Source organism: Tachysurus fulvidraco, chromosome 3 (assembly GCF_022655615.1).
Source record: "Tachysurus fulvidraco isolate hzauxx_2018 chromosome 3, HZAU_PFXX_2.0, whole genome shotgun sequence".
In the NCBI taxonomy this organism is placed as follows: domain Eukaryota; kingdom Metazoa; phylum Chordata; class Actinopteri; order Siluriformes; family Bagridae; genus Tachysurus; species Tachysurus fulvidraco.
In genome coordinates this window covers 31,170,032-31,191,176 of record NC_062520.1, presented here as the reverse complement: position 1 = coordinate 31,191,176, position 21,145 = coordinate 31,170,032, and the positions used below count along the sequence as shown (strand labels likewise).

The 21,145-nt window shown below is 37.3% G+C and overlaps 1 protein-coding gene across 1 annotated transcript; it reads left to right on the top strand.

Annotated features, from left to right (window-relative positions):
* The first annotated feature begins 283 nt into the window (after positions 1 to 283).
* Positions 284 to 12,160, top strand: LOC125140930 (NACHT, LRR and PYD domains-containing protein 3-like). Its single transcript, XM_047811838.1, has 10 exons — positions 284 to 339; positions 454 to 613; positions 925 to 1,041; positions 1,466 to 1,520; positions 3,169 to 3,373; positions 3,631 to 5,401; positions 9,073 to 9,246; positions 11,344 to 11,517; positions 11,768 to 11,944; positions 12,101 to 12,160. Exons 2-10 carry the CDS (start codon positions 561 to 563, stop codon positions 12,135 to 12,137), a joined length of 2,763 nt encoding a protein of 920 aa, XP_047667794.1. The 5' UTR covers positions 284 to 339; positions 454 to 560; the 3' UTR covers positions 12,138 to 12,160.
* Positions 12,161 to 21,145: the final 8,985 nt, after the last annotated feature.

The window sequence follows — 21,145 nt, the reverse complement described above, 5'->3', positions numbered from 1 at the left end:
GTGTCGCAAGGAAAAAGTCAGCGTTCTGAGATATAAAGTCAAAGATATAAGTCTTAAGTCCTGAACTTCATACCAGGTGACTGTGGAGGAACAAAACAGGGGGTATGGAACAGAACAGGGGTATGTTAGGGGTATAGAAATGTTTGTTTGTTTGTGTGTGTGTGTGTGTGTGTGTGTGTGTGTGTGTGTGTGTGTGTGTGTGTGTGTGTGTGTGTGTGTGTGTGTGTGTGTGTGTCTCTGCCCTTCCCCCCTCTGCAGTATAAACTGTAATGAAAGTGAAAGTCAGCAGCTCCATTTTGTGCCGAGTGAAAACTAAAAGATTTCAGGAGTAAAAACACAGTGAGTATCTAAAGCTCTAATATATAAAGACACTGAAGTGACACTAAATGCAGAAGAGTTTTGTGGGTTTGTACTGAATCTTTAATGTACACAGGTTGTTTTATATCTTGATAGCATGACTATTTCCTGTAAGTGAACTCTGTGCTGATTCAGGGTTTAATTTACCACACGGATGTTGGAGTGAATAAACGTGTGTCCTGCTGCAATCTGGAGAAGGAGTCATGACCTCCAACATGAGTGTGTCTGGAAAACAGGACTTAAAGAAAGACGAGAGGTGACTTACTTTTACATTCACCAGCAATCATTCACTGAGAGAAGAGTAAAAAGGAATGTGTATTGTGGAGCATAAGAGCAGCATAGCTTTGTGTCAGTGAACTCTACAGGCTTTAAGACCCAGCTGAGTCAGTTAGCTGTGATTGGGACTCCTGATATCAGTGTAATTCCTGACTTATGAGGCCTGTCTCCTGTTTGAATAAGTGTACAGATTGGATCTGAATTAAAAAGATGGAATTATTGGTGTTTAATGATGAACACATTGTTTAACAGTGCTAATAATTATTGCTGATATTTCTGTTGTAATTCTAGAATAATGGAGGGAAAGAGATCAGACTCACCACAACCCAGCTGTGTGTCCATGAAGAGTGACTGGTCAATGGGACTTCCAATTTACTTCAGAGCCAGAGACAGTTGTACTGATGTGAGGTCAGTATAGTGAGGTGTTTTACAGCACCTGATCAAACTCACTCGTCTCATTATGAAGCCCTTCATGAGCTTTATCAGGTGTTGAAGCAGTAAAACACTAAACTGTGCAGTGCTGCAGCTCTCGGACTGGCAGTGAGGGAAAGTGCTTTAAGAGTTCAGTTCAGTCTGCAGTCCCTGAGCTGGAGGGTCTGTGGTGCTACAGAAGAACATTTACACCTGGGACATTAATGACAATAAAAGATTTTATTCATTTATTCAAACATTTGTTTCTAAACATGTTGGTGTCAGTTAGGAAATCCTGAAATCACTGTATTGTGTTAAGAAGATAGTGTTAAATATCTGTCTCTGTATTTATTAGTGTGTGATTTGTGCAGCTATGAATACAAATAGTCCATGTTACATGATGTGTTTTGTTTGTTCACAGACCACAAAAGAAGAAATCAAACAGCAGCAGAAATCATCTGGACTCCATATTCAAGGTGTGTGTGTTGTTTTTAAAGTGTGTAATGTGTGTTGTGATCACTTGTAATGTCTTGATGTGCAGCAGCATTAAGGGTAATCAGAAAGTCTTAACTGTGATAATAAAAAAGAGACTTTACTTAATTTTATAATATAAAAGCATGTCGGAACTCAGAGCCGGTCTCCAAGTCGACACATCGCAGGGTGATCTCCACACTTAGACTTTTTGGTTACTAAAGACTGTTTTTGTTAAACTTAACTGTTAACTCTATAATTACTACAAAAATACTGAGAAAACTCCTCAGACCTGGATGAGAATGACTTCTTTATTGTGGTCAAACAGCCAACAAATTCTAAGAGAAATTGCCAAATTAAAAGTAACAAAGTTGAAAAATTAAAAGTAACAAATGAAAACCCCCCAAAAGAGCATGTCATGCAAAATAAATCAAGAAAAAAAAAAAAGAACTCTTGCGATGTCCTTGCAAAAATAAAAACACCCACCTTGACCCACGGGCACGCGCCCCGCGCGCGCACACGCGCCCCCACGTGCACACACACCTTCGCCCCCGAAGAACCAAAAAAACCTCAGATATCTTCTCAATATATACCCTGGCGCTCATAGGAGCCCAGGTGCCATATCACCTTATTTACCAGCATTACCTCCTATGTTTTCTAAATACACATTTCCCATTACCTTTCACCCATATGCCCATTTATGGATTTTCCTCCCTGTATTTTTCATGACCTCAGACTAAACACCTGGGCCTTCTTCAGTCTGCACAACAAGTTTATGAGCACCATATGCCCATTTATGGATTTTCCTCCCCTTATTTTTCAGGGCCTAGGTCTGTGGACCACTGTTTTTTTCATTCTACATAACATGTTATTGCTATGGACCAAGGTCTGAGAACCATGGTGTTCTTCATTTTCCATAACAATTTATGAGCTAAGGTCTGCAAACCATGGTTTTTTCCCTTCTACATAACAAGTTGTTATTACAAATGTGCTCAGACTGACTAGGCCTGACAGCCCCGATTCTGGTTGCAATAAACATCTTTGGCCTACAACATCACCTACATATGTCTTATAATAGCAATCGTAATATTTTGCAAGACAGGGGGGCACGGTGGCTTAGTTGGTAGCACGTTCGCCTCACACCTCCAGGGTCGGGGTTCGATTCCCGCCTCCGCCTTGTGTGTGCGGAGTTTGCATGTTCTCCCCGTGCCTCGGGGGTTTCCTCCCCCGGTCCAAAAACATGCATGGTAGGTTGATTGGCATCTCTGGAAAAATTGTCCGTAGTGTGTGATTGCGTGAGTGAATGACAGTGTGTGTGTGTGTGTGTGTGTGTGTGTGTGTGTGTGTGTGTGTGTGTGTGTGTGTGTGTGTGTGTGTGTGTGTGCCCTGCGATGGGTTGGCACTCCGTCCAGGGTGTATCCTGCCTTGATGCCTGATGACGCCTGAGATAGGCACAGGCTCCCCGTGACCCGAGGTAGTTCGGATAAAGCGGTAATGAATGAATGAATATTTTGCAAGGCCTAATACTTTACTTTGGTTATAGTATTGTAAGGAATAATATTTTAATTATTTCTACTAAGATTTTTTACAACAAGCATCTCTTACTGTGTAATATGATAATATTTACATCTGTTCCTGTGTGTTTCTAATCAGGAGCTGGAACACAAAGTCATCACTCTGATAAAGAATGAGCTGAAGAAGTTTAGGAAGCTCCTGAGTCCAGATTACCCAGCATGCACTGAGAGGGAGGTGGAGGATGAGGAGGATCTTCACAGTGTCAGAGAGGGAGCGCTGAAGATCACACTTCACGTCCTGAAGAACATGAACCACACAGATCTCGTTAACACACTGCACAACAGTAAGAGCTCTGAGTCATGACTTTATTCCATCAGGTTCACTTTAGAGAGAGGAAATAGTTTTAATTTTAGTATCATGTACAAAAATGTATTTGCTGCTTTTCTGTTTTGTTCGTGGTCCAGCTTTTGGTTACTTTGTACAATGGTCCTGTTCCTTCAATAATACAGTATTTAGTACATCAATCAGCAGTGCAGCTGATGTGAAAGATTTTGCATTATAACTATTTATTACTAAACTAGATATTACTTTGTTTATTAGAACTCGCCTCTGTGTATCAGACAAAGTTGAAGTCCAAACTGAGAGAGAAGTTTAAAAGAATTAATGAAGGAATCTCACAGTGTGGAAGATCAGCACTTCTGAATGAGATCTACACAGAGCTCTACATCACAGAAGGTTGGAGTGGAGATGTCAATAATGAACATGAGGTGAGACAGATTGAGACAGTGTCCAGGAGACCAGCAACACAGGAGAAACCCATCAAATGTAATGATCTCTTTAAAGACAAGTCCATCAGAACTGTGCTGAGTAAAGGAGTTGCTGGAATTGGAAAAACAGTCTCTGTGCAGAAGTTCATTCTGGACTGGGCTGAAGGAAAAGCAAATCAGGACGTCACCTTCACGTTTCCACTTCCATTTAGAGAGCTGAATCTGATGAAGCAGAAAAATCTCAGTCTGATGAATGTTCTTCATCACTTTTTCCCTGAAATGAGAAAACTAGAATCAATAGACTGTGACTCCTACAAAGTTTTGTTCATCTTTGATGGTCTGGACGAGTGTCGACTTCCTCTAAATTTCCAGAAGAATGAGATATTGTGTGATGTGACAGAGTCAGCCTCAGTGGATGTGCTGCTGACGAACCTCATCAAGGGGAATCTGCTTCCCTCTGCTCTCCTCTGGATAACCACAAGACCAGGAGCAGCCAATCAGATCCCCCCTGAGTGTGTAGACCAGGTAACAGAGGTACGAGGCTTCAGTGATCCTCAGAAACAGGAGTACTTCACTAAGAGGATCAGTAAACAGAGCCTGGCCAATAAAATCATCACACACCTGAAGTCTTCAAGAAGCCTCTACATCATGTGCCACATCCCAGTCTTCTGCTGGATCTCAGCTGCTGTTCTAGAGGGAATGTTGGGTGAAGCAGAGGGTGGAGAGATCCCCAAGACTCTGACTCAAATGTTCACACACTTCCTGATCTTTCAGATCAAACACAAGGACCAAAAGTACCATCAGAAATGTGACCCTGATCCTCAGCAGACCAGAGAGAGTATCATGGCACTGGGAAAACTGGCTTTCCACCAGCTGGAAAAAGGAAACCTGATCTTCTATGAGGAAGACCTGAGAGAAAGTGGCATTGATGTCAGAGAAGTGTCAGTGTACTCAGGAGTATGTACCCAGATCTTCAGAGAGGAGTTTGGGCTTCACCTGGAGAAGGTGTTCAGCTTTGTACATCTGAGTGTTCAGGAGTTTCTGGCTGCTTTATACATGTTTCTCTCCTTCATCAGAAGAAATGTAACAGATCATCAAACCTCTGATCTGTCTGATCTTTTCAGGAAGTCAAACATGTCTGATCTCCTCAGGAGTTTAGTGGACAAGGCCTTACAGAGTGAGAATGGACACCTGGATCTTTTCCTGCGCTTCTTTCTGGGTCTCTCACTGGAGTCCAATCAGACTCTCTTACGAGGCTTAATGTCACAGACAGGAAGCAGATCTCACAGCAAACAGGAAACAGTGGAGTACATCAAGAAGAAGATCAGGGAGAATCCATCTCCCGAGAAATCCATCAATCTGTTCCACTGTCTGAATGAACTGAATGATGATTCTCTAGTGCAGGAAGTACAAACTTACCTGAACAGAGGAGGTGTCTGGGGTCTCAGTGGAACCAGACTCTCTCCTGCTCAGTGGTCAGCTCTGGTGTTTGTGTTACTGAACTCAGAACAGAAGCTGGATGTGTTTGAATTGAAGAAATATGATCGATCAGATGCATGTCTTCTGAGGCTGCTGCCAGTGGTCAAAGCCTCCAGAAAAGCTGTGTGAGTATTTTTATTTATAACTGTATTACTGCATGGTTTATTATTTTAATGTAACACTGAACTGCACTGTTTGGATTAATGTTTGTTAATAGTTACTCTAATCATCTTTAAACAAACCTCTGGTGCTTTTACAGGAGATTGTGTCACTTTTTACACTAACATGTTATATCTGAACTGAGGGCTGGGCCACATGGACAAAATCTTATAATAATATATGAGTCATTTTATAGCTTTTATATATGAATCATTAGAAATTAAGTGTTCTCTAAAATTTATATCTAGACAAAATAACTGCATGCATTTAAGAACTAAAGACATTTCTGAACTAAACACCAGTAAAAGTCTTTTTCTTTTCTGTTTATTTTGAAAGACATTTAACAAAACTCTCACAGATGAGAAAAACATAAGAATGACAAAATGGGATCAATATGGAAATTATAGAAAATATAAAAAATAAATATTAAAACACTCTAATGTCTTTCAAGTAACCCTTTATGTTCACGTTCCTCATCTTTTGTTGTGTGTGACACAGTGTTGTGGGGAGATTCACTCTGTCATGGCTTTTTCCTTCAATTGTTCTTTGTAATAAAAATAAAACAAATTGTTTTTAGAAATTTAACCCAATATGAAGGAAAAACAAAAGTCTCCTTCAGTCTGCACTTCTCCTAAACTTTACCAAGGACTGAGCTCGTGGTAAATTGTCGTGATGAGACAAAAGGTGAGTGAGGATCCAAATGCATTTTTAGGGTGCTTTCACACCTATAGTTAGGTTCATTTGGTCCGGACCAAAAGCAAAAAATGACCCATTGTAGCTTTTTTTTTTTAGCAGTTTTGGTTCCTTTTCACACCACACTGATCGTTCTGTTCCGCTCCAGTTGAAACGACTCAAAATCCAGTCATGTGATAACATCCACATCACTCATTGGCCACATGTCTTTGAGCATATTTCCTAAACTGCTTCTCGATTGGTCAGAATAAACGTGCGGGAAATTTCAACGAAACTCAGGAAGTAAACAAAAAGAGGAAAATACAGCATACAGTACACCATGGAGAGACGACTGCACGCAGCAATTATGTTCGTGGTTGTAATCTACTACTGTACATCGCTTGTATACAGCACTCTATGCAAAGTCTTAATTTTCAGTATGAAGTGCGGATGTAGCTTGAAAATATCATTGTAATGCACTGCAAACGGCGAAGACGCATCGCAAGACACTTCAGGAGGCGGCGAGCATTACTTTTGCAAAACCGTGACATGTTCATCTTCCGAAAATATTGCCAACGACCCACTAAGGCAGCTGGTTTAGTCCAAAGTGCACAATACTTTTTGCAGTTACATCTATTCGATCTCGGATCGTGTTCTCACCACAAAACGAACGTTACCAGAGTTCGTTTGAAAGCGTACCTTGGTACGCTTGTTTGGTCCGCTTTTGGTGCGCACCAGGGTTCGATTGCTGCATTCTCACCTGCCCAAACGAACCGCACCAAATGAGCAATCGAACGCTGGTACGATTCAACCGAACTAAACAAGGCAGGAGTGAAAGCACCCTTAGAGTTTTAATAATCCAACACAAAACAGATAAACAGGCAGGCAACACAAGGCAGAACACAGAGTGAACAGGCAACGGGAACATCGACAGAAACACACAACATACCAACAACAACTAACACCAGGGAAGTGAACAAACAGAGTAGATATAGCAAACAGGAACCAACCACAAAGCAGAGACAATCAGAGACTAAGACAACACACCTGTGGAAAAGATTGAGTGCAATTAGTGTCCATGGTAACAAATGAGTGGGCGGAGCAAACAATCAACAGCAGGGCAAGACAGGAGACAGAAACCGGGCAAAAACACAGACAGACTCATTACAGTAAATAAAACATCAATCATCATTTTGGACCTCGACACATTCGACAGACGAAGTGGGAAAATGTTCAGGTTTATCTTCTTATTATGTTAGAAACAAGCTAGGCAGCGAACTCAGATGTGTGATGAATATTTTCTTTCTCTAACACGTGACTTTTTTATGAAGATATTTATTTTGATGGGCTTCATTTTGTTCTTTGCTTATCAAGTGTACAAGCAGGTATAAAGAGAGAGGATGAATAATGTGTCACAGGTGAGTGTAGTGTCGTGACCACTGTTATTAAAAAGTCCTGTTTTGTTCTACTTGGAGCTCGACAAAGACACCAAACTGTTAATGACTGATCACATTCTTGTTCTTGGATCATGACTTTTGTTAATCTGTTGTAGTTAAATTATAGACACAGATTTTTGTCTGGTTCACTGCATCAGAAGATGGTGGATGTGGTAAAAACAGATGGTGAACACAAAGATGGTTGCAAGTGACGGTCGGTCAGGTTTATCACTGTTACTGTTGATGAAACGTCAGGTTTCGTTCTTATAAACCTTTCTGTGGATTTTGGAGATTTTAAGCTTTGAACTGTCTTTATTTATAAGCAGTTGTAGTTAATCTGTATTTTTTTGTACAAAGTTGTATCTTGTTTTGTTTTGACTTGTTTTGTTCTCTGTTCATCATTAAGTACTGATAAAATATTACAGGTTTACTAAAGGTTTACAGACACTGAGGTCTAATATCACTTGAGCCCTTATTTCACTTGGAACAAAATACTGAATTGTACCATACTGGAAAGAGTGAAGGTGGATTTTCTTTATTGTATTGAATATGGTCTTGTATTCAGCTTAAGTTGAGTTTTATAACTGAGTTACAGAGGTGAATTAGATTGTAGATTGTTTTGTCTAGTCCTGGGTTAAAACTCTGACTTGGAAGGTGTATTGTAATTTTATCTGACACATTTCTGTCTAAAGCGTGTTCCTTAAAAGAAGAAAATAATGACAGTTAAATTGTTGAAGTTAAATGATGTGTTTTGATTTTGAAAGCTACCTTGGAGTCGGACGTTTCACTTGCCTTGTTAGTTTTGGGGAGGTTGTGCTGTTCAAAGCTATTTCCACACTGTGTATTATACAATATACACTACACTCTTCAGGAAGTACCATGTCACTTATAGCCACCTGAAGCCCACCTACACAAATCCTTTAGTGTAACACACAGTAGTGGGAGTGTTGTGTTAGATTGTTACCTACAGGCTGGGTTAGATTTCCCTGTTATGTGTATAGTCAGTGTTTCAGATTTAACAAATGAATATGTCTGTATGTTATCCATCTAAAGCTAATACTGTATATACATATAGTGTACATAATAGTGTATACAATTTTCTTTATAATATCCTTTATTTACATTGTTTATGATTAATGATAGATTTTTAAACATCTAAATTCTCTAAAATTATAAAGAATCATTTATTAGGTTAAAAGATCAAATTATCTCTTTAATTCAAATCTGTTTGGACGTATGTGAACACTCCACCTGTACTCAGGTCCACACCAACCACCTTAACCAGTGTGTGTTTGTAGGCTGCTCGCTCTCACATGTGTGTGTTATGTACATGATCTAATGGTCTTATAATAAATTGTAGCTGAAAGATTGTGGAGTGCAGAAAGACGTCCCTGCTCCTGTAAATGTGCTGATGTGGTGTCCTGTCCTCTGATTTGTGTGTGACACAAACACACTACTTTAGCTGGATTATGACTGCATTTGTGTGTGTTTGAGATCAGTGTTCTGATATTTCATCATTTCTCTTCTAGTCTGTCTGACTGTAATCTGACACAGGAAAGCTGTAGAGTTCTGTCCTCAGTTCTCAGCTCAAACTCCTCCAGTCTGAGACTACTGGACCTGAGTAACAATAAACTGCAGGATTCAGGAGTGAAGCTGCTCTCTGATGGACTGAAGAATCCACACTGTATACTAGAGAAACTGAGGTACACACACACACACACACACACACACACACACACACACACACACACACACACACACACACACACACACACACACACACACACACAAACTTTAATCTTTATATCTTAATAAATTTTACGTAATAATTATAATCATCATAACTTTATTTTTATAGAAACTTTTTAAACTCAAACTTCAAACATGCTTTACAATAGAAAAATATTGTAGTATAAACAATATACAATATATATTAAATATGATAAAATATGTTAAATAACAGCAGCACAATATTAAAGTCATTAGACATAAAAAATCAAACAGAAAATCGAACATTAAGAAGATCATTAAGAGATAAAAAGCTCTGATAAACTTGTACAGACTTGTACAGAGATGGTATTATATGATGCTGTTTTCCCCAAAGCTCCAACTCAGTCCAGAACTGGAGCTGCTCATTTATATTCATCTCAGTGACGTCATTGGATTCTGTTCACCAAAATGCTCCGTTCAGATTCGTTCACTGATTCATTTAGTGACTCTTTCTGTAAATTATATCATTAAACCACACCAGTGAGTGTGTTTTTAGATATTATGAATAAGTCATTATTTCATTCACACAGATCATTAAAAAAGTTTCTCTTCTTGTGGTGAACTGAATGAACCACATCAGTGAGTCAGCAGATCCCTGTTCGTTTGCCGAGATCATTCATGAACAACAATTACCAGTTTGTTCAGAATCAGTAGGTCTACCTCTCTCATTCACACACAAGTAAGGGGAAATATTTTAAAGATTGTAGATGAATGTACAGATACACAGATATAAAACTTCTCCAAAGTGCTACAGTCTCTTCATAGCATGACTCTGCCCCTTTCTCCTCTTGTTCAAGACTCGCATCTGAACTGAATGAATGTGTCGTCTTGTTCCATCATATCCTTCAGTTCAGACTGAACCACGTGTCCCAGTTTGTACAGAATCAGTACCGCTCTCCTTCAGCAAGAGGTGAATTCCTTTAGCAGGTCTAACCAATTACATTGTTCGCACACACTCTACTGCAGTCAGTGAAAAGCAGCCGAAGCAGTCACGTGTTTTACACAGGAGGGACTTCAGTGAACTAGAAATATGAGAAATAACTGTCCAAGAGCAGACCAAGTTTATACAGATGTGGCTATTAAGAATGTGCTTCTTTTTGCGCAGCTTCACGGGAAACATAGTTTGATTTCATGCGGATTCTTGATGTCTTGTTTTCAAGAAATACACGTGCTGTGCTTCCCACAACATGCGAGTGCGAGAACTTTGGCAGGTGGAACACAAGCCATGCAGCTGCATTTTGGATCATTTGCAGAGGACAAATGGCGTTCATAGGTAGACCTGCCAGCAGTGTGTTGCAGTAATCAAGTCTTGAAATGACAAGAGACTGAACAACTACTAAGAGCTCATCAATAGAAAACATATTGAAGTCAGGTTTACATACTCTCTCTCTATCTGGCCTTTGTTACACTAGTCACCCAGCATTTCAACAGTTTTTGTTTTTGGGAAATTATTTTATATGACTAAGAGCTTCACATTTTATTATTTAATAAGAAGAAATTACAGAGGTCTGGATCTCTGTGTCCTCAAATAGGATATTAAATGAGTAAAACATATATGGACTATTTAAACCCCATTTGTGAAAGTTTCAAGTATATAAATATTGTAACAGTGACTACAGAATATATATATATATATGTAATGGTCATAGTTTTAGATGTAGAGAATAACGTGTCTGCACAGGAGGTCACAAAGATTTAAATTTGACTAAAGTATATACTCTGAAAGTTGAGAGAATTAAATAAACCAAGCATATTACTGGCTTCAGTATACGTGACAGAATTACACACGACTGAACTCTATTGGTCATGTGTTTTCAGCGCTAGAGAATGTGATGTGGTGAGAAATCGCAGGAACGTTTTCACCATGATGCGCATTCTTACTTGTCACATCTGTACACAGATGTTCATTTTATATTTTTACCCTGACATTAGAACATTGTGTTCAGGTGGACACTTTATTTCTCACTGATGGAAACATCTCATTTCACTATCAGAGAAATAAATCAAACACTTCATAATTTCTCTTCCAGTCTGTTTGGGTGTAATCTGACAGAGGAAAGCTGTAGAGTTCTGTCCTCAGTTCTCAGCTCAAACTCCTCCAGTCTGAGACTACTGGACCTGAGTAACAATAAACTGCAGGATTCAGGAGTGAAGCTGCTCTCTGATGGACTGAAGAATCCACACTGTACACTGGAGATACTGAGGTACACACACACACACACACACACACACACACACACACACACACACACACACACACACACACACACACACACACACACACACACACACACACACACAGAGAGAGAGAGAGAGTGTAGTGATCTGATATATTGTCATTGTTGTGTGTATGAGATGGAGAGTAAATGTACTGTATATAAAGATTTTGTGGAATTCATGTTTTCAATACTAAAACTGAGTGTGTTAAGTGTGAGAAGGTTTTCTTTCTTGCAGGATTTTGGAGTGCAGTATTTCAGATAAAGGTTGTGCTGCTCTGGCTTCAGCTCTGAGGTCAAGCTCCTCATCACAGCTGAGAGAACTGAATCTGAGGAATAATAAAACAGGAGAATCAGGACTGAAGCTGCTCTCTGATCTACTGAAGGATCCACACTGTAAACTGGAGATACTACAGTGAGTTACTGACTTACTGTCTCTTTACTGTATGATATTGAGTAATATTCACTGTGTGCTGTAAAATGTCACATCTAATGTGTGTATTTATGCTTCTGTTGTTCATAAGCAATGTGTTTAAATTTGTCTGTAATTCTGTCCTGTTGTGTTTTTCAGCATTAAGAATAAGACACTCACCAGGTCTGGTGTATGACAGGAGTCTCTCCTCAGACCTTTTTTCCAGGATAAATCAGTTATGGTGGTGAAGCGTTAGAACACGTCCCACATTTCCAGCAGTTTGGGAGCCGAATCATTCATATTCAGATGTAGAAGATCCATAACAATAACTGTGACTGATCACATCCTTTTATCCTCTCAGCTACAACTTCACACTTTAATATATCTTACAATCCAGAGTAAAAAATAAAAACTTATGATACTCAAACTTGTTTCTTCATATCTGATTTTGTCTATAAAGTTTTCTACATTTCTTGTACATACCATAAAGTCAATCCTTGTCCTACAAGTTTTTCACTATATATTTTCTTTTCTTCCTCCATTTCTATCTCTCCACACATCTATCACATTGTTTTCACTCATTAGATCCTTTAGTTCTTTACTCTGTATACGATTTAAAAACCATCACATCTTCCATATTGAGTTTACTGAAAACAGAGTTAAAGACTGCCATCATTATTATTTCTTTATACTTTATAGTCTTTAAAATACTTTTTTTTGCACTCTTGCGATTTTGTTCCTTCCTCTACTTATTCTTATGGTTGTAAAGGGGCGGGAAATTTCTGGTAAATTTCTGGAAACTTTTAATGAAAACTTCATCTGGGGAATTTTGGAAATCTAATACAGATTTAAAAATAAGTCATTTTAACAACACTGAGGCTGAGGTGAAATTTATCCACATATGAGATGGTGTAATTGTGTGTGTGTGTGTGTGTGTGTGTGTGTGTGTGTGTGTGTGTGTGTGTGTGTGTGTGTGTGTGTGTGTGTGTGTGTGTGTGTGTGTGTGTGACGGTTCTATAGAATAAGTTTGAAAAAAGCTTGTAAAACATTTATACAATTCAATGCACAGATATAGAAATAATTAGTTAAACATTTGGAATATTTTGGAATAAAAACCTTTTACAGTTGATGCAATTCAATTATAATTCTTTATGCTTTTGAAAGAAATATCTTATTCTCATTTAAGCCTGATTTATTTCATCACGATAAAGAAAATAACACTAATATTGTCAAATATTACAATTTAAAATATATCTTTTATTAAGCAAAGTATCCTAAATAAATATAACAGGTTAAAAAAATTATGAGGAGCTCATGCCGAAGACTGTAGAAAGAGCTGATGAAAATTCAGCTTTGATCACAGAAATACATTCTATTTTGAAGTGGATTACATCAGAAATATTTCACAATATTTTACAAACTGTTTTGTTTTGTATTTTTGATCAAATGCAGGCTTGATGATCATAAAAGACTTCTTTCAGAACCATTAAAAATAGCAATGTGTCCAAACTTTTGAGTAGTTCTGTGCTTCTGTAAAATAACAGAAAACGGACTAGAAGAGATGACAGAAGATAAAGAGCAGAACAGCATAAGCTAGTCTCATAAATGTAAAAAATTAAATTGTGCTAGCTTATATTTAGCATATGTGGCTGGGCATTTGGCACTTAGTGGGGCTGTGGTAGCCTACTGGTTAAGGTTTTGGATTACCAATCGCAAGATTGTGAGTTTGAATCCCATGTCCACAAGGCTGCCACAGCTGTGCCCTAAAGCAAGATCCTTAACGCTAAGTTGTAAAACAAATGACATAAAAATCTAAGCTGCTCTGGATAAGGTCTTCTGCAAAATGTATGCAAATCTGATATTCTATCTACTGTATAAACAAATTTTTTATTTGATAAATAAACCTTAATAAACCTTGCATGTTTGCAGCCCCATCTGTTGTCAGTGTATTTCTTAATGTCAATCTTGTATGACATCGATGACATCTTTTTGGAAAATTTTCTTCAGCAGAACAAGATTTTCTACAGATGACGACTCACAGACAATAAGTGCAATCTCAGCGATGACATGGGTCACATATCTTAGTATAATGACACACTGATTCTTAGCAGGCAAATCTTGTGTTGTATCCATTTGTACTGAATACATTCCATCTTGCCCCCTCCTGTTAAAGAGGAAACCTCTATGTTTCCACAATGTACCAAATCACTACCCTGAAAGCATATCTGCTATCAGTATATGGTGACATGTATGCCTTGTGCTAATTTACATGTTTCTGTTAGAGCAATTAACTTTACCAGGACACTTCTCTACACAAGCAGCAATGATTCAGTTTCACTATTTCATGTTGTGTGACTATATCTTACGTAGATACGGCCTGCTTTCTGCTTTCTAAAGGCTTGTGCATCTACAAACAGCTCAAGGACTGGATACTGCGATGACGTCTCCTGCAAATCGGACCTGTAAATTTAATTTATAACTGTTACACAATTGTGCTCTTTTTCATCAACTTATGTGTAAAAGGGGTTGCAAGGTTTAGTACAGTACAGCGTTTCCATTTGACATTTGAAGTAAGAGATTATCTCTTAACAATTGTGCTGGTTGCTGATGTGCTGTTTTCTGGTAAAGGATTAGATGGTACTGCATATGGAACTACATGTTATTTTCACTGTATTCTGCAATGTCACTAGAAGCATTGACTGTGTTTTTCTGCTGCTGCTACAGCTTTTGAATTCATAGGCATTTTCTATCTACTATCTGTGTGAATGATTTGTTTGGATCTGGTTCATGTAATCTGGGTGTGGATTATAAGTCTAGCTTCAACTCTTACAAAGGCTTTTTCTGCTTCAGTCCTACTAAGTGCATTGTGGGCCTGTAGACCCTTCCCATGACCCATTGCACTCAAGGGAGCCTCAAGGATTGCATAATAAAGTATAAAGGTTCTGAATTAAAGAACACATGCCTAAAAATTACATTAGTTGTTTCTTTGTTTTAGCCTTTGGAATGTTCTGTATGGCAATATATATCGTTTATATATGCGTTTACCTTGTTCTAATGTAATATTTTCCAGGAATTTCTGTTATTTTACCTGTTATTTTACAATTTGCAATTTCCAAGCTTCATTATTAATGTTTGGAGATTCACATTTAAAAATACCACAATTTACAAGGCCTACAAGGTCAAATTTACAAGGGTTATTTGCACAGGTGCACAATTATGAAGACCCACATCATGTTTGCTCAGAGTTCCTGCATTTAACAGGGTTTCATCTACAGAAATATGTGGTACCTGTCAAATTGCTTTCAGCACATCTGTGTTTGCTTGTGGTGTTATCTCAAATGTTATCTTCTGTCAGTCAAGACCATCCAGCTCAAAGACATTACAGTAGGCTTTCGTTTTCTTACTGTAAAACACAGTGTGATCTGAACTGTATTTTCAATCACCAGTTTTCACACATTTCAATGTCCACCCTCATACGTCTTCCCATTTCTCTTTTTCATCTTTTGACATAGACACATGTGGGTATGAATTCTCCATAATAATAATTCTTCAACAATAATAATAATCTGCTTTGTTTGTGTTTCTCAAACCCTCTTGTTCATAATGTGCATCTGGTCCCTATGTGTGTGTGAGCTGTGTTGTGCAGATCATGTGTGCATTGTGTGTGTGTGTAGTGTTAATAACAGTGCTGTCCGTATCTATGAGAGCTAGATTTACTGAATTCACAGCAGAAGTTCTGAGTTTCCACTCACACACAATCAGATGAGGTCTGGGGTCCCACTTAACACCCTGAAATATTGACTGACTGATTTTACACACTTTCAATCCATTTGGAGTGCTAATTAGGATTATTCCCAATTTATAAATTAAATCTCTGTACATCAGATTAATCAGACAACATTTAGACAGCAGAAAGGAAAACTTAAATGATTGTTCATTTTAAACCTAACTTAATGGTGCTGTAAAAGCCATTTGTCTTTGTAAAGGTGTCCACTAGGGGTCACTGTTCTATAATGAGTGAATATAGGTAGGAACCTTTCTTCAGGTGATAGGTGTTGCTGGAGGAAGGTGCACACACAGTTTTTGACCGTATCACGTGTCAATGCTGTTACCAACAATGCAAAGCAACACATTAAATAAAATTAATTAGTGATGGCGAAGTGAAGCTTTCTTGAATCAGTGAAGCTTTCGACCCAATTGTGTCGGAAAAAGGTTGATTACTCGAAGCTTTTCAAAATCAGAGCTCGATGATGACCTCTGCTGGTGAAAGCGCTATCACAGAATGTTCCACATCCAAACAACGTATTAATTGTAGAAGCAAAAATTAATGGATTGACAAATTAAGCATAGATTAATAAATAAATGAATCAATATTAAATACAATAATGTACGTTCTTGTTGTATTTCTATAATTTACTATTTTACTTTTAATTATGCACAATGTACTTTGTTTAAATGTAACTTTTTGTACAACAACTGTACAAATGTACAGTTTTTTTCATGCCAATGAAGCACACTTAAATTGAAATTGAGAGAGAGAGAGAGAGAGAGAGAGAGAGACTGTGTTCCTATTTTGACAATAATAAAATTACAGCAGCACTTTTAAACCACATAATTATTCTAATAATTAAAACTGAAACAATTGAATAAAATTAAAAGTAACCTTGGCTGTTGGCTACATCTTGGACAGAGGAGCTGGCACTGTCATGCATTGCACGAAAATGCCTCAACACGGATGATGTATTATTATTATTATTGGTTCTTTTGTTTGTTGTGTTCAGGGAAATGCTTCCGCTCCTTGAACGCAAACACAGAGAGAATGTGGAGAAGCTTCTTCCCCCAGGCCAATTTGGAGCCTAAACCAGGAAATACTCTAGTACTGGACATCTCTCTCCATCTTCACTGTTTTTGTGCACACTTTTTTGCACTGCCACTTTAACTCTGGACTTGCACAGATGCCACTTTATACACAATCTATACACACCATACTGAACATGGACTCTTTTAGGACAACCATTAAAAACCATACACATTTTTGTATATGTATATTTATGTATATGTATATACATTATTTTTCCACATATGTTTTCATATTTTATACCTTTTTTATTTATTCATTGTATGCATTGCTTTTTATGCTTATATACCGAACAGATGAAAAAAGCATTTCACTGCATATCGTACCCTGTATGTATCATATAAAATTTGATTTGATTTGATTATAGGCCAGCTGCTGGGAGCAAATCAAACACTGGACCTAAAAACAGATTAATGATAGACCTTGTCTCAAAAGTATAAAGTGTGAACCATTTAAAAAAAAAAAGATCATGCTAAGCGATGCAAAAAAGGCTTTTCTTGGATTCTTATTACTACTATCATTATTATTATATTATACTACTATTATTACTTATAACTTATTACTACTATCCAATAAATATGTGACTAAATATACGACATTAAATGTTACACTGAATCGTATAATTGCCCAATGATGAGTGAAGTTATAAATATAGCCTTCACAACAAAACCATATGTATCCACCTTATTGGGCGAAATCAAATAAAGTGTTCCCACATTTCAGAACGCGATCTTTTTGTAACAAGTTCCATTGACAACTCGCAACAATAAGCTCTCCTAAACTCGCTATACAGTAATAGATTCCATGTAATACTCCAATACAACACACGAGGGCGCGCCGCGTGTCGCGCACAATTTTAAACCTTAGAATCACATAACGAAGCAGTCACGTGGGTTTGTGTGAAACGAAGCTTCGGACGTCATTGGTCACGTGATTTTGCCAGAACGAATCAAGCTTCGAATCGGTTCATTTTTTTGACACACGCCTCGGAGCTTCGGTGTCACCGGTAACATCACTACTGTTTTGCCGTTACCGATCTCTGTCTGCCCTTTGATATTGTGTTTGCCGGCTCTGACCCTGCCTGTCTGATTTCGAGTGTGGATTCATTAAAACAGCTGCACATGGATTCTCAGCCTTATGACTCCTCATTACAGATAGAGTTTATGTGTTTTTTTATACAGCTCGAAAGATTTCTCTGATGTCATTAGATCAAAAGTACATGAATAAAAAACAATCATTAACCAGACAAAACAGGTCATAAATATTTGTGATTATTATATACACAACAAAATGTGTAGACAAAACCATCTGTAACCACAGCTAGCACAAATCTAAAACGGGTCGTGTATCAGTTTAGCAGTTTTAGTGACACTGAGAATATAAAATTGTTTGTTGATGTTCTTAATCACTCCTCTGTGTGTCAGCAGAAACTTGAGTGGTGGTTAAAGCGAGTTTATTAAGAAAATAATTATCGGTAACGTTTTATAATAACTGCAAACTATTTAGCTTTAGTTAAACATGAGTAAATAGTTAATTAATCATTTACAAAGCATTGCTCCTGCATTAGCCATATAATCATGTGCTTAATAATTACATTTACATCCTTAATTAATGATCAATTTATATTTTAAAAATAAGTAATACATTACTCATAAACCAGTTATTTATGGGGTGTCAGTGGTTCATAAGATCATTTAGAAAGTGTAAGGAATTATTTAGATGTACTGTAACTGAGTGTTAGTAAATGCTTCATAAACACATATTCCTAATATAATTCATGATAAATTCAGTTAGTTAAAAACCATTTACTACTTTATAGTTAACTATTTTTGTGAGCTCATTTAAAGCGAGGACTATCCATGCCTACACAATGTGCTGCTTAAATTTAGGAGGATCTAGCTATAGAAGATAAAATCACAGCCCTCAAGGCTTCTGGAAAGCTGCTGCCATTAAAACAAATCTGAACTGTTTTCGGACTGTATCTGAAGTACAGTATACAATGAACCAAAACTCATTCACAATATGCAGCGCTGTTCTTTACTGTTTAAAAGTTCGCATTGAGATAGTTGAATTTTGACACTGTTTACACTGAAGAAATGTATATTTATATCAGATTGCCAAAGGTATAGGTATTTCCTTATAAACTTCTACTTGTACACAAAAGGAAGCCACATTCAACTACAGCGAAAATGCCAGGCCGTGCAGATATTTCAGAAAATCTTTTCTACATAAGCATCATCAAATCATTCTTTAGACTCTGTAAATGCTGTGACAGTTTATCTTCCAAACCAAGTAATATTTTTTGACTGAATTCAAAAGTGTTGTCCAGTCCCACAGGATAGCTGAGATGTAGTGCATAAGTCAGCACAGTAACAATTTAACAACAGTAGAAAAATTTTGATATTTAAAATATTAGAATAAGTTAAGAATAAATTGCATGTCCATAGACAAATAATGACTGAATGCAGGACTGAATTGAAATAAATTTAAGGAATGTTATAGCTCTATAGACAAAGTAAAGTGCAACAGTACTGCAACATATAACATTTACAAGTAGAAGTGCCTTAAAATAACAAGATTGTACAAAATTGTACTTTTTCGTGGTGGTGGTGAATAATGTAAGTATAAATATGTGTGGTAAAAAGGACAGGACAACTGTTTGAAACTTTAGTTTAATGCACAACTTTTATTGGCCACTGCATCTTAAATGCACAAATCTCACTGGTTCCACATATGAAGGTTGTATTGGTATATACTGTAACACATGGTAGTTAACCAAATATTAAGTGGTAATAAAAACAAATCACAGTAAATATATTTTACAATTAATTTGTTAGTATGTACAGTACTGAGGTTAACAATCAAAGCAAATCCAAACTGTACTGTATACAAGCATATAAAGAACACTTTAATGCAATTTAATCACATTTTAATACAATTCACAGCCTGACTGACAGTTTTACTGACAGAACAATGAATACAAACAACTAGTTTTTATGCAGGCTTTATGATATTCACTTAATAAACCTGTAAATTAGGTCCCCAGATATTGCTTTCAAGAGTGTTGTTCATTTCTGACCTGAGGTCAGGATAGCTGTCATAGTAATAACTGACTGTTACTTTGTGTCACACTCCTGCAGGTATCCTGTCCAAGGCTGAGAAATGTCCTTTGGGTATGTATTCATTGCTTCAGGAAATTTTAGAGATTTCACAATTTTCTTCACAGTTGGCTGTAGTTCCCCATATGCTGCTTCAATTTCATCACATTTCTTGCTCAAAGGCTTTAGTATGCTTGCCCATTGTTTCAGAACATAGGCAGGCTCTTAAATTAGTTTCTTGTATGCCCGTTCTTGTACAATTTGCTCAATGTTTTCTGAGGTAAGAACTGTTTTGCAACTGTCCAAGACGTCCAGTAATTCCTCCTGGTCTACACTGCAGAAGACAGTTTTTCCTGTCCAAAATCATGCAGAAGAAAGGGTACTTTAAAGCTGTTGACTAGTGCACACTGTTTATAAATTCATGCTGATAGGCATTCTCTGAAAACTCCACCAATGTTGAGAAGCAAATTGAATTCTGAAAAGTGTGCAATAAGTTCAGAAAATATCTGTCCACTCTGATTCACAAGAAATCTTTTGTGTGGCATTGATCAAGTCAAGTCAAGTCAAGAGCCTTTTATTGTCATTTCAGCCATATATAGCTTTTGCAGTATACAGTGAAATTAGACAATGAGGATCAGGGTGCTACATAAAACAAAGACAGTGCTAAGGACTTAGTAAGTCCTAGCCATCTAAAGTGCAACTGTGCAACCTGGTGCAAACAGTGCAAGATAAGACAAAGAAGACAAAAGACAGTGTAGAGAAAAAATTCTAAGACAATACACAGAGGACTGAACAGTATAAATACTGAAAGTTCAGACAATATTACATGTGCAGAAATAGTAGAATGAACACAGTGTTATTGATGCTTCTGGGTTCAGAGGCAAAGTGTCTGTTTGCTGGCAAAGTGTTTGTTGATCTACAGTCATGTGAAAATGTGCCCCGTCCTGATTTTTTATTTTTTTGCATGTTTGTCACACTTTACTGTTTCAGATCATCAAACAAATTTAAATATTAGTCAAAGATAACACAAGTAAACACAACATGCAGTTTTTAAATGAAGTTTTTTATCATTAAGGGAAAACAAAATCCAAACCTACATGCCCCTGTGCATTAATTTTTAAAATAAAGTATTAGAATGGTTTTATACTATTGGGGCAGTTTAGATACCCAACTGTGTTAGATAAACATTCTGTGAAGATGTATTGGTCTATATCAGCTTTTCTGATGCTGGAAACGTGCTGGTAACAT

What these genes read in the sequence shown, in the direction of transcription:
- LOC125140930 (XM_047811838.1), top strand. Translation starts at nt 561, where the DNA reads ATGACCTCCAACATGAGTGTGTCTGGAAAACAGGACTTAAAGAAAGAC. An exon ending in AAAGCCTCCAGAAAAGCTGT is followed by an intron (nt 5,402 to 9,072) that starts GTGAGTATTTTT and finishes TTTCTCTTCTAG; the next exon opens with TCTGTCTGACTGTAATCTGA. An exon ending in TGTAAACTGGAGATACTACA is followed by an intron (nt 11,945 to 12,100) that starts GTGAGTTACTGA and finishes TGTGTTTTTCAG; the next exon opens with CATTAAGAATAAGACACTCA.